This window comes from Cebus imitator, unplaced genomic scaffold, assembly GCF_001604975.1.
Source record: "Cebus imitator isolate Cc_AM_T3 unplaced genomic scaffold, Cebus_imitator-1.0 Scaffold13, whole genome shotgun sequence".
NCBI classification, from domain to species: Eukaryota; Metazoa; Chordata; class Mammalia; order Primates; family Cebidae; genus Cebus; species Cebus imitator.
The window spans coordinates 4,556,102-4,569,476 of NW_016107328.1; the positions used below are offsets into that span (position 1 = coordinate 4,556,102).

Sequence of the window (13,375 nt, forward strand, 5' to 3'; positions counted from 1 at the left end):
TAACCTGAATGTTTTTAAGGCACTATACTCATCATATCCTAAAGTGGACTCATCTTCCATCTCAATTTCCCCAAACTGCTCCTCCTCCAAAAAGGCCCTGTAGCAAACCAGAACCATTCACACATATGATAAAGCCAGAAACCTGAGTAAATCCTTACACCTCTTTCTCCCTCAATCCTTTAATCCAACTAATGCTATCAATTGTATTTCCTCAAAAGTGTTCAGAGTCGTTCACTGCAGTCCTTCCTAAAACCACCATCCAAGTTCAAAGCCCATCATTTAGACTAATGTATTTTAATAATCTCTAACTGCTCTCCCTCCAGCCTCATTTACATGTTTACATAGCAACTTGTGTTTCTTTTCTTATTGACATCTATTACATTTCTTTGATTCACTTTACAAACACACATTGACTGTGTGCCATGGTCCAGACACTGTACCAAAACTACACATACAACAATAATGGAAAGAAAGCAGAGGCCCTCTAAAGCTCCCTGTCTCATCACTGTAACTACGTGCTGAGCCCTTTTCTTCCCCATCAGACCAAACTTCATGAAGGCAAGGATGACGTCCCTACTGGTGTCCATATGTCCTGTATGAGGATACTAATGTTAATAAATGACATAGTAGGTATTCAATAAATGTATCAATACAAGACTAAATTACCATGCGCGTCTGTGCACATATACACAGCCTTAAATTCTTCACGTTCCATAGCACTACTGTCTCACTTCAATTGCTTAATGGTTATTTCCTCCTGCATGACTCATCTCAAAGATTTTCCTCAAACCGGCATTTCTCCTTTGACCACTATCTCTGTAGTGTATTTTAAGGTACTCAAGTTTAGAAAGCTGTCTTCCATGCATCTTCCCCTTGTTCTCTTCTTCTAATCAGAGATGCAGTCTCTCCCATGGGCCCCCAACAGCACCATTCTTGTGGTGCTTGCCATTTCTTTCTCCGTGATAGCTATTTATACCCTTGCATAAATAAGGTAAACTTTTGAAGATAGGGACTGCTTTATTCACCTCTGCATACTCCAGCCAGCAGTGCCTTGCAAATGTAAGCCCAAATATATTTTCTAAGAGAAATCCAACAGGAAAACAAGAAAAATTAAGAGAGCATTTGTGATTCTAGGAACATACTGACAGTACCTACGACTGAAATGACTACAAGAAAAGATTATAAAATCTCCAATCTTGGAGATCATGAGAGCAAAACAGGTAAGATGCTATCAGCTAAATAGCTTTTATTTCTGCCTCTAGGTTCCCGAGCTATTGACTGCAAAACAGCTTAAATTCTTGTCAGAGGGCATATTCTAATGTCTAATACTATAACCTCAAACCTTTTAAAAGAAGCCAACATTATTTCCCTACTGAAACAAAACGCAGACTGCCACCAAAAAAAAAAAAAAAAAAAGAGAGAGAAAAATAGACTGCTCCACTATTCACAATAGTAAAGACATGGAATCAACCTAAATACCTATCAATGACAGACCAGATAAAGTAAATGTGGTCTATATATACCACAGAGTACTATGCAGCCATAAGAAAGAACAAGATCATATCTTTTGTGGGAACAAATGGAGCTGGGGGCTATTATCCTTAACAAACTAACACAGGAACAGAAAACCAAACACCATGTTCTTATTTATAAGTGGGAGCCAAATGATGAGAACTCATGGACACAAAAAAAGGGAACAATGGACACTGGGGCCTACTTGAGGGTGGAGGGTGGAAAAAGGGAGAAGAGCAGAAAAAGTATTGGCTGCTAGGCTTAGTACCTGGGTGCAATAATATTACAACAATCCCCTGTGATACAAGTTTACCTATTAACCAACCTATAAATGTAACCATGAACCAAAAATATAAGGAAAAAAAAATAGAGCTTCTCCAGCTGAAGCTGGTCAGGTAGAGAGGGCCACCTGCACAGTCTTGTCAGCATCCTTCCCACACAACAGTCCTTGCTTATTATATTTCATTGAAGAAATGTTGAAAACTTGGCTCTAAAGGCAGCTCAAGCTTCCCTTGTGCCACCCTCACTGACTGTATTCCTCAATGTGGGTCAAGAGCAACACGGAATCCTCAGGAACCAACAATGAGGATCTGTGCCAGGGGAAGGAGCTTCTGTACAGGTATTAGAAACAGAACTGTCCTGGAGCAGATACCCCCATCATTGGAAGACCACACAAAGAAGCAAGATGGAACCATGGGAAAAGGGGTCATGACAAGTCACTTAAGTCTGCTTTCAATTTGAGTTGTGAAAAGCAATTGGACCTCTGAAATTCACATAGCCCAGCTAAGAAAATAGGAGAAGCCAGCCATAGAAACTGAGCACCAGAATCTTAGGTGTTATGCATTTGCCTGGAATGTCCTCCCCGCTGTAGATGTCCTTCTAGAGCCGGCTGCAGCAGATGGTGGGATGATAATCCAAGAACTGATAACCTGCTGATTCTAACAACATGTTCATAAAGCATTTCCACCTCTAAAGCACAATTACATAAATTTTATTGCATCTAAATGTCCCCAGAAGATATCTTCAACCATTTAGAGTGTTAACAAGCTAGTAAAATTATTTTTAACTAAATTAAAAAATCAATCTAAGATGTTATAAACAGGCCGTTCCTTTAGCTTGGCACAGTACCTTCTGCAAAGTTTATGAGATTCCAGGAATTGACAATGCCAACCTTGGAAACCTTACATTTCACTCTGTTCAGCAGGAGTGAAATTCATTCAAAGTTAACTGCAACAACAGCACAAGGACCTTGGTAGCTAATTGCCAAGACAGCTGTTCAAAAACACCAATTAAATAGCAGGGATGTGAAGAACAGTTAGCATTATCCAGAAAACTACTGCAGCAGAAATACCATGGAGTTCAGGTAATAACAATAAAAAAGTACAGCTGAATAACTCACCAACTAAGAATAAAAACAAAAATAGCATTTAGGAGGACAGGATTTCTCTTAAAGACCATAGAGCAAATGGCTTAATGCCTAATTTAAGAATACAGAAAACTCTAGATTCAGAAGTAAAACAAAATAAAAAAAAACCTGACTAGTGTTTCCTTCTTCCATAAAAATCAGAATCACACTATCTAATAACACTTAAAGTCAGAGAGCAATAAATACATATGCAAAAAAGAGAATACGATACCCTACATGGAAAGAAGAAAATACTAGTTCCTGTTTGCTTTAGAATATACTTGAGAGCTGCCTCATTTAAAGAACTGAATAAATCTGGCAAATACACATGATGAGAGAATTTTGACAAGTCTGGCATATTAATCACAGGAGAAATTGCCAACATTCATTTTGTGATCATATTTCCCTAGAACTGTATTCAACTCAACACAGGATCATTCAAAAAAGAAAAAATAAAAATATGTCAGTTCCCAGTAAACTGATCCCCCACATCATGACTCATCTTAACCTTTCAGGGTTTCATGACTCAAACCACCATTTAATAAGGCAGAAATTATTTCCTCCTCCTCCTTTCAAAAACAATATATAAGTCGGAAGAAAAAGGCCCCAGTCCTATTTCTGAACAACATAATCCATCAACGATTGCTCAAAGTCTTTCACAGATTTTTACATGGTAGCAATCAGACAGCTAATGCACTGTTTTCCTAAGCCAGTATGGTCAAAACTATTTGATCAGTAGGTAACTCGAAGTTCTTTTCTACAGGCTAAAGAAAAACCAGTTCAATGCAGTATTTTAATGTGCCATTTCAAGTTTTGAAAAAAAATTACAAAAATGTTGAAAAAATCATGTTAAGCTGTAAAAACATCTTAAGCATCTTCTTCCCTGCCTGTAGAATGCTAACTGTAGAAAATACGGAAAACACAAATTACAAAGAAAAAGCACAGTGAACTTATAGTGTCAATGGTATAAGAATTGTTAGTGTATTTGATAATATATTGCCAGTCTTTCCAAAAATATTGTACCAATTTAAACTTTTGCCTTTTCTACTGTACTTCACTGCTTCTGCATGTTATTAAGTCTTTTGGTGATCTGAAAGACCAAAAATGTGTTCTAACCACATAGGATTCATAGTATTTTGCTTTCAGATTTGTACAAATGCTGTAAATAATAATTTTTTCCTATTTGATACTAATTTTGAATCCTTTTTCATATAGTTAGCCATGGGTTCTGTCTTGCTTCTCTCTCATCCCTTCCATGTGCCATGCAGGTTACAGGATGTATATGGCTGTGAGTACACCCACCCATGATTTGGATGAGCTGGGTTCTAGTACCACACCATTACCTAGCTGAATGGCACAGTTAACCTACTGTTGGGCCTCAGAAAACATACTCTAAAATGAAGGTCTCAAAAACAGAAGTTTTTCTCTGACCTTCTCCTGCCTTCCTGTCTCTCAGTCCCATTCTCCCCCAAGGCTAGCTATAGAAACCAGAATTGTTTTTCTCCAAGGTGGGTTATTGAAACCAAAACTCTTTTTCCCCAAAGCCAGTCATAAAACCAAAAAATATTACTCTAACTTTCTCTCAGCCCTTCCGTGTAAAAACTGATCATAAAGAAATTACCTGACCTACCTTGTTTGACTGTGGGTCACAAGACTCCAACCTGGACAGGGTACTGCCCTATACCCAGAAGAAGGGAATACATGCTCAGAGAATCCAAGAAAATTCTAGATAGGCCTTGCTGAGTTTCCCCACTCTGTCTGTTAACATCAGATCAGATGTATTTTGGCCAATATTTCTATATACTGTCCACACTTTGCTGAACCTAAGCATAAAAATGGGCATTTTCCCCTTTATCTTTGGGTTTTCATTCTGAAGGCTCCCATGTATATATACGTTATATAAATTTGTATTCCTTTTCTCCAATTAATCCGCCTTTTGTGAGTTGATTTTTCAGGGAATCTTCAGAGGGCAAAGGGTAACTTTTCCCTTGCCCCCAAAACTACTTTGGTTTCACTTTCCCCTTAACGATTGGATAAAACGTCTTTTTAAGTTCCAAATCCTATTCAATTTCATTTTTCCCTCTCTTAAAGTTCCTCTTCTGGTGATCTTGCAATTCTTCAATTAACTCTCTTCAGAGACACCAATTTTAGAAAAGTCTCACTGAATATCCATCTATATATCAAATAATACTTTAAAGATTTCAGTTAGGCTAACAGAGAAGGTAAGAAAAAAAAACAAGAAAAATAATGTTAAAAGATTAGGGAGAAAACAGACAAAAAAGTAGAAAAAAAGACATACTTATATTGGCATCACATATTTGGCAAATAATGATATTCTTCCACAACCTCAGTTAGGATGCTTTACTCAGAGAACTGCCACTGTGGTGATTCAATTCATTTTTCCATTTTTGTATGCCTTTGAATTGCTTCAAATTACATGCAACTTTGGGTGATAACCTGCATTTTTCTGGGGAAGAATAATCATGGCTTTCATCAGATTCTCAACAGGGTTCAATTCATTTAGCAAAAAGACTGAAGACCCCTTAACCTAGACAAACAGCTCATGTCCTATCTTCTGGTCCACGCTTTCTTCCCTGAAGCAGCTGGGGAACATACTGGCATTTTCTCTGCCCTCCTCTTTATTTCTGAGAATATCTGGGACCTGTTTCCCTCAGTGGTACCAATAAAAACCTCTCTAGTCCCACTACAGGATGAAGGGGTGCTCACTTCCTACAGGGACTCCTCCAGAAGAGATGGTCCCTGACATATAAAAGGGAGCCTGTAATGGAACTGGTATCCATACAGAAACACTGTATGATTCAGAGGTACAGAGAAAATATCTTAGTGATTCTTTCTTTCATAAAGATTAGAAACATGCTAATATCTAAAGAGCAAAAAATAAATATGCAAATAGACGAATCTGTTTGCTTACAAAGAATCAGATTTATTCACTGAAATCCATCCCACCACTACAGAAACTCTGCAAATGACGACTGGATCATTCCGTGCCAGAGTTGAGCCATGTAATGAGTAAAATGTGGTTTTATCCTAAAAATCAGTATCTTCATTTGGCCCATGGAAAAATAGGGCCTCTCCCTTGCCTTGCAAAACACAGAGAACTATCTCTCCTTTTACAGGGGTATGTGTGAGTGGGACAGTGCACAGTGTAGTGATAACTGAAAATCACTGCCCTAAAAAACCAGAGTAAGACTGGGTACTACAGTGGCTCATGCCTGTAATTCCAGTACTTTAAGAGGCTGAGGCAGGCAGATCACCTGAGCTCAGGAGTTCGAGACCATCCTGGGCAGCATGGTGAAACCCTGTCTCTACTAAAATACAAAAAAAAGTGGCCAGGCATGGTGGCACAGGACTGCAGTCCCAGCTACTTGGGAGGCTGAGGCAGGCGAATAGCTTGAGCCCGGGAGGCAGAGGTTGTAGTGAGCCAAGATTGCGCCACTGCACTCCAGCTTGGGCTACAAAGTGAGACTCCATCTCGAAAAACCAGAGAAAGATTGCTGCAGCTGTTTTTGCTTCAAGTTGCCCATTCCATGTCATCCAAAGTCAGAGTTTAGGTAGACTGAGTTCCCCAGAAAGCTAGGCTTCCACCTTCTATCTGTCCAGCCACTCAGCTAGTATAGTTCTGGGAGTTGCTTAGAGCTGTTCAGAAATCCTGAGATGCAAAAGTACAGTATTGAAGGAGGGGAACCTGCCCACCTTGGCTCCCTGAAGGAAACTGACAGTCAATCCCAGACCAGGGTCCTGCGTATCCCAATAGACTGCTACTGACTGCTACTGGATCAAGCCTATAGACTACTTGAACCTCTGGATTGAGAAGGCAATCTCTGGGGAGCAGGCTGGGGACCCTGCATGGGAAAGCAGGCCAGGCTGCGGGCATAGTATGGTCTATAACATTTAAATATTTAGACCAGTGGTTCTCAACCAGGGACAATTTTGTTTCTCAGAGGACACTGGCAATGTCTAGAGAGACTTTTAGTTGTCACAAGCTTGGGGCAAGAGGGTTACTCCTGGCTTCCAGTTGGTAGAAGCCAAGGACGCTGTTAATGTCCTAAAATGCATAAAACAGCCCGTCACCCCTACACCTGTCCCAGACATCAATAGTGTAAAGGCTGAAAACCCCTGACTTAGACTATGATTTGAAGACCTCCATTTTTATTCTTGTCTCAGACCTCAAATATGGTACAGACAGGCCTGCAAAGAACCTAATCATAAACTATATATACATATATATATTCTTCCTTTTTAGACACAGGGTCTTACTCTGTTGCTCAGGCTGGAATGCAGTGGTGAGATCACAGCTCACTGCAGCCTCAGCCTCCTGGGCTCAAACCATCCATCTGCCTCAACCTTCAAATAGCCAGGACTACGGGCATATACCACCATACCTGGCTAATTTTTAATTTTTTTATAGAGATGGAGTCTATGTTGCCCAGGCTGGTCTAGAACATTCGGCCACAAGTGATTCTGTCACTTTGTCCTCCCAAAGTGCTGAGATCACAGGTGTGAGCTACCACGCCTGGCCAAACTATAAAACTTTTAAGACACTATCTGTATGAAAAAAATACTTCCGGTTATGGTATCCAAAGAATGACTTATCTGACTCCAGTTACGATTCAATCCATTCTACATACAAGCCAGAAGGGTGAGGGGGTAAGCGTGGAAGATGAAGAGAGGTTGGTTAATAGGTAAAAACACAGAAGGAATAAGTTCTAGTGGCTGATAACAGAGGAGGATGATTATAATTAATAACAATGTACTGTATATTTCAAAGTAGCTAGAAGACTTGAAATGTCCCCAACACAAAGAAATGATAAACACTGAAAGTGATGGATACCCTAAATACCCTGACCTGATTATTATATGTTGTATGAATTTAACAAAATATCACATGTACCCTACTCCATAAATATGTGAAAATATTATGTATCAATTTAAAAATTTTTTAAACATTCAATTATCCATTTATTCAACATTTACCAAGCACCTACCATGTAACCAGGCATGGTGTTAATCAAAAGTGACGGTGTTAAACTGATGGGCTCCCATTCAACTCCTGCCTAGCTCAGAGCACTAGAGTATGAAAAAAGAGCTGGGACTTAGAGATCAGGCCCATCTGGTTCCAATCCCGGCTCTACCACTTACTCATTAGGAATGTAACTTTTCTGAACTTCAATCTCTCTATCTTCTAAAACAGGTCAAATAGGGCCTCCCTCAAAGTGGAAGAGTTAAATAAAATAGTTCGGGTAAAGCACAAAGTATACTGCCTAGTACACAATCAGTATTCAATAATTAATTCCTATTACTAATAGAAAACTGTAAGTCTTCATAAAGTAATCAATAAGTTGGAAACTGCTACTAAGCCTATAAAACAGCCACTGTAACTGTGATTGTAAGAGCACATAAAACCCCTCAAATTCTGGCTTTCTCTTTCTCTAGCATTGTCTCCTACTACCTACATAATCTTTAATGCAGCCCCATGTCCCCCCCTCCCCAAGTAGGGACAGACTGAAAGATGAGATATGGGCAGCAAAGAGCAGTGTCAAGCCAAAGGTCACTGAAAAAAAGAAAATTCATCATCTACAACTCTGGCAGGAGACCTAGATGGTAGGTAGAAGAAAGGAGGAAGGCAGGGAAGGAAGGAGATTGGGGGGTGGGAAGGAAGCAAGGGGACAATGAGGAAAAGGGGGAAGAAGGGAAAAAGGAAGAGAAATAATGCAAATATGAATGAACACAAAAGGCTAATAATCCAGTAATATGAAAGTAGGTAGGTCAAGCTTGGATGTAACGTGTCTCTAAAAGGAAAACACTTCAGTCAGCACCCCTCTTTTACACTTCATTCTGTACTTCTTTCATAAGAATGAATTAAAAAATAAGTTAAATGTAATTAGCTTCATCAAGTTTTTACAAACATGGAGTAACCATATTATTACTACAGCCTCAGAAAACTGCCTAGATATCAATGTCAGTAACTAAATGAGAAAAGAAAGCATTAACCACACATAATTAATGCAAGTATGGTTTAATAGCAAACAATGTTTGAAAATTTTGGTTTGCCCTAGCAAATACAGAATAACTTCTCATATAAAATAAAAGAGCACATTTTATTGGACCTGCTTTGAGGCAAGTTATCTGTGAACTCAGGAGCCACTTTCATCTAACAAGCTTACTAAAAGTTTAAGTTTGTGGCTATATAAACAAGAATCTACTTAGCACACCAGTGTAATCCACAGTTCTTCCAAAGATTTCTGTGACAAGATAAAAGCAAAGGCATTCCTGTAAGTTCATAGAACGACTGAAATTTTGACCAAGCTTACATTTGTCTTAATGTAACTGAAGGGGAAAAAAATGTAACTGAACTATTTTTGATTTAGTGCTAGAGAAAAATGAATGTTACTCTGCTCACTGTGGTTACTGAGGGCCAGTTCTGTGTTCAATGGTTTTATTCCATGCAAACTCACTGAAGACTCAGCTTCCCAATACACAAAATAAAATGATTAAGAAGCTTTAACAGTCCTTCCAACTCAAATTCTGATTCAGAGTTTGAAAATCTTTTAAAATGAAATGCTTCTTAATGGTCCTTTGAATGGAGAATGAAATAAAGGCCTCTAGAAAAATGATGTGTCTAATTATAGGTTCACTCATTCGGTGACATAGTCTTGAAATCTGTGCCTAAGGACTGTTTCAGACTACAGGCTTATAACAGGACCACAAAATTGTTCCCGTGTCCTCGCAGTTTCCTGTCAGGCAGGCTTCCAGGTGATTGCTTTCTTAAAGAGTCTATGGATCTCCAAAATAATTCCAGTGAAGTGGCTATTAATATTCATGAGATATATCATTGCTTAGCCAGTGGGGTTACTGCATGCTCCACTGGATTCTACTTATTAACAACAGTTTCAATGACCGAGTACCAATATTCCAAATAAGCAACAAAACAGCAAGAGTAGAATAATTCCGTGACTTACAGCAAGGGTTGCTCTCAGAACTGCAGAGTCTGAGAGACCACAGTGATCACCTCCAAACCTTTGATTTTAATTAAAACTCAGACAGATTAACTGGCTTGGGCTTTAACACTGAGCCTCTCAACCACTGAACATTAAAACAACCAACCCACCCAACAGAAACAGCTTATTTGAGCAGTTTTCTTCCTAAAAGTCATGAATTTCCTCCTAAACTCCTAAGGAGAGTGACAATTTTGCCATCTCTGTGTTGGATAAATATTTGACAAAGAGAATTTCAAAGAAATATTATTGTCCACTGCACGTCCCAGCAATTTAGGCAGCTGTGACCGTCAAAGGAGAGAAAAGGCAAATATGAACACTACTCACCTCACACTGGTACCCCCAATCAATCCACAGCACACTTTTATTCAGCATAAAAAAATGACAAATATTACCATGACAAATATTAACAATGAAAGATAAAACAAACATTTCATTTGTCTTCCAGTCAGGGTGTGAAATCTACATTTTCGCTATGCAAACTCCATCATGGCCCATCCTAAAATCATTTTGCAGAGTAAACTAAACATTTGAAAAGAAGAAAGTTTACTATACCCACTCTGTGAAGCTAGATAATCCTAGAACAGAATTAAACATTTTATTTCATAGGATTGTAATTTGGGCATGCTACCAATAAATTCCACTTGAAGCCTCAACTTTCAAGAATAGGTGCTTACTTCCTCCCCTTTGCTTTCTCAGAAAAATAAAAGATTAACATAGTGCCAATCCGAAATATTCACTGAATAACGTGAGCATGAATTTAGAAGTAACAAACTGGCAATAATAACAATGAAGATGATTGTAAATTATATTCCTCCAGCCAAAAGGAATAAAACAGAAATATAAACTGGACATATTTACTGGACACGAAGTCCAAGAGCATGAGTTAAGGACACACAGTAGTGTGTAAAGAAAACAAAATCCATAGTACCCACACATGTATGAAGAGTTAAAAGTAATCTCTATATCAGGACTATTTAAAGATTTGCCACAGGAAAATCATTAAATCTTAAGAAGATATTTAAATATCTTTAATATCGATTTAAATTTAATATCATTAAATATCAAAAAAAAATCAATCTTTCTAATACCGAGAAATAACTTTTTCCCATCACTAGACAAAACATGCGTTTGAGGCTGACCTGAAAATTCAGTGTCCCATATGGCTACAAAAATAAGGACAACTAGAAGTGGTTATGAATTCTAGGAAATATATTCAAGAGTGTGTAAAAATTCTATGGCACTGAATACTTAAGAGTCCTACTTGAAAAGAATTCTCAAATCAATGCCAGGTTGCTTCCTCTCTACCCAGGATCAGGAGCTTCCCTAGTTTGCATATATCCATACAGACCAGTGGGTATAAAGTCACATTGCGATTATCTGGGTCACTTTAAAATAGGTCATTAGTAGTATTGGTATCTCATCTGTCTAAAAATCCTCCAACACCGAGTGACATTTAAACTTCGAGGTCCCTTGGTGAGCCCAGGGATGCTAATCAGACATGCAGACTCCGGGGCCCAACCTCCAGACTCTAATCCCATGGGGCTAGAGAGGGACCCCAAGCCGGCATTTTTAACCATCTGCCCGGGTGAATCCAAAGTGTGGTCCAAAAGCCACTCTCGAGGCGCCTCTGCCTAACAAGCTCCCGACTTCAGCCGCCCGGGCCGCGAAACGGACGCCGAGTTAGGCTGTCTGGGGTCTGGAGGCCGCTGGAAGGGGCTCGGGGCCGGCGCGTCCACCAGCGACGTCCGGCCCCCGAGGTGAGAAGGGACTGACAAGCGCCCCGCAGTTATTTTCAGTATTTCCATAAAGTCCCACGAAGCCGTGTGGCGGGCTGGGAAAAGGGCTTTAACTTTGAAATCCCACGGGTCTGGGTTACCACCAGCTCTGCCGCCTCCTCACGGCGCGTCCCAGCAGTTCCCTTAACGTTCGGGCCTCAGTTTCCCCATCCGTGCAACGGGCTCACGCCATCCCCGGAAGGCTAAGCGGAAACGAAAGTAACTCTGCCGCTCGCAGGAACTTCCTGGCTCTGCTAAGCGCAGCCCGGCCTCCCCAGCCGCCCCGGGAGGACGACCCGGCCCCCAAGCGCGCAGAGGCGGCTGCCGCCTCCCAACGCCCCCGGCCCGGCCCGGCCCTCGGCCAGCCACTCACGGGTAGGCATGGCGACCTCGACCGCACTCGCCGCCGCACCGAGGCTCAGCGGGGCCGCGCAAGGTGTGCCGACGGCACCATGACGGCGGTTGCCGGGCTGCGGAGGCCCGGACGAGGCGAAGGGCGAAGGGCGGAGGGAGCGGACGCAGACCCCGCGGTCACGCAACCCAGCGGGCGACAGCTACCACCGCCAGCCCGCTCCCCGCCGGGCGACGCGACGGACGACCCACGCCCGTGACGTCAGCGCGCCGCCGCCGTCCCGGCCCCACCCCCGCGGACGGCCGGGCTGGGCCCAGGATCGCTCGCCGCGCGGGTGGAGTGGGTGGCTGGGGACAGCCACGTAGAGAACAGCTTCGGGCGCCTTGTGTTTTCAAAGCCTGGTGACCTGCGTGTCATTCGTTTTCCTTGATCTCTGCTTGGGGTGCATCACTTTGCATTTGTGAGGATGTTGGCTTTGAACGCACGGAATATGTGTGGGCTTTTTCTTTTGCAGTCGGTTTAACTTGCAGTGCGTTTTGCCTAATCTGAAAGCGTGGTGTATTTGAGACGCACTAAGGTCATTTGGGGTGATGACTGCTCATGTTTTGAGAGGACAGAAAATGTAATTTCCTAATGTTCTTCTGGTGACTTTCAGAGCGACCTTACCCCTCAGGAGTTAGTCTCTTCTGGAGAGGGCAGCTCTGTGCACTTGGCTGAGCTACTCGTCTTGACTCAGGGTGTCATCAAATATTGAAGTATCTGGTAGTCACCAAGCTGAGCAGACACCGGCAGCCAGACGCTGAGCAACGCACGTACACTTTGCTAGGCGCGGTGGGCTGCAGACAGCCCAGGTGGAGAAATAAAAGCCAACCGCAGAGATCTAACATAGGGTTCCTCAAAGTGGGTCAAAGTGGTCCAGGATCCTTTGTGCCTGGATCCCCTGGGGATCTGTTGAAAAGCAGATTCCTAGGTGCTGAGCCAAACCTACGAACACACATGCAGATGATTTAAATACAATTTTAATTTTGAGAACCTTTGTCCTAAAAGGTAGTGCTAACTTTCTGATTGAGAAATGATATTGTGCATTACTGGGAGGAGAAGATGAAGATCAGAACCAGGAAGCGCTGAGGAGAAATTAGTCTTGACTCGAGGTGGACTTGGACGAAAGCGGAATTTGAATTAGAAAAGACCTAGGGAGGGCCGGGCGCGGTGGCTCAAGCCTGTAATCCCAGCACTGTGGGAGGCCGAGGCGGGTGGATCACGAGGTCAAGAGATCGAGACCATCCTGGTCAACATGGTGAAACCCCATCTC

General features: G+C 41.6%; 1 protein-coding gene across 3 annotated transcripts in view; it reads right to left on the reverse strand.

Moving 5' to 3' along the window:
- EFR3A (EFR3 homolog A) overlaps positions 1-12,307 on the reverse strand; it is a 96,969-nt gene extending 84,662 nt beyond the window's left edge. For 2 of the 3 annotated variants that reach the window (XM_037728490.1, XM_037728493.1), the window contains exon 1: positions 12,085-12,307. In XM_037728490.1, coding sequence (XP_037584418.1) covers positions 12,085-12,094 — 10 coding nt within the window. In that variant the 5' untranslated portion in view covers positions 12,095-12,307. The remainder of the gene's footprint in view (positions 1-12,084) is intronic. The other variant, XM_017500350.2, reaches the window with a different exon arrangement.
- Between the last annotated feature and the right edge of the window lie 1,068 nt (positions 12,308-13,375).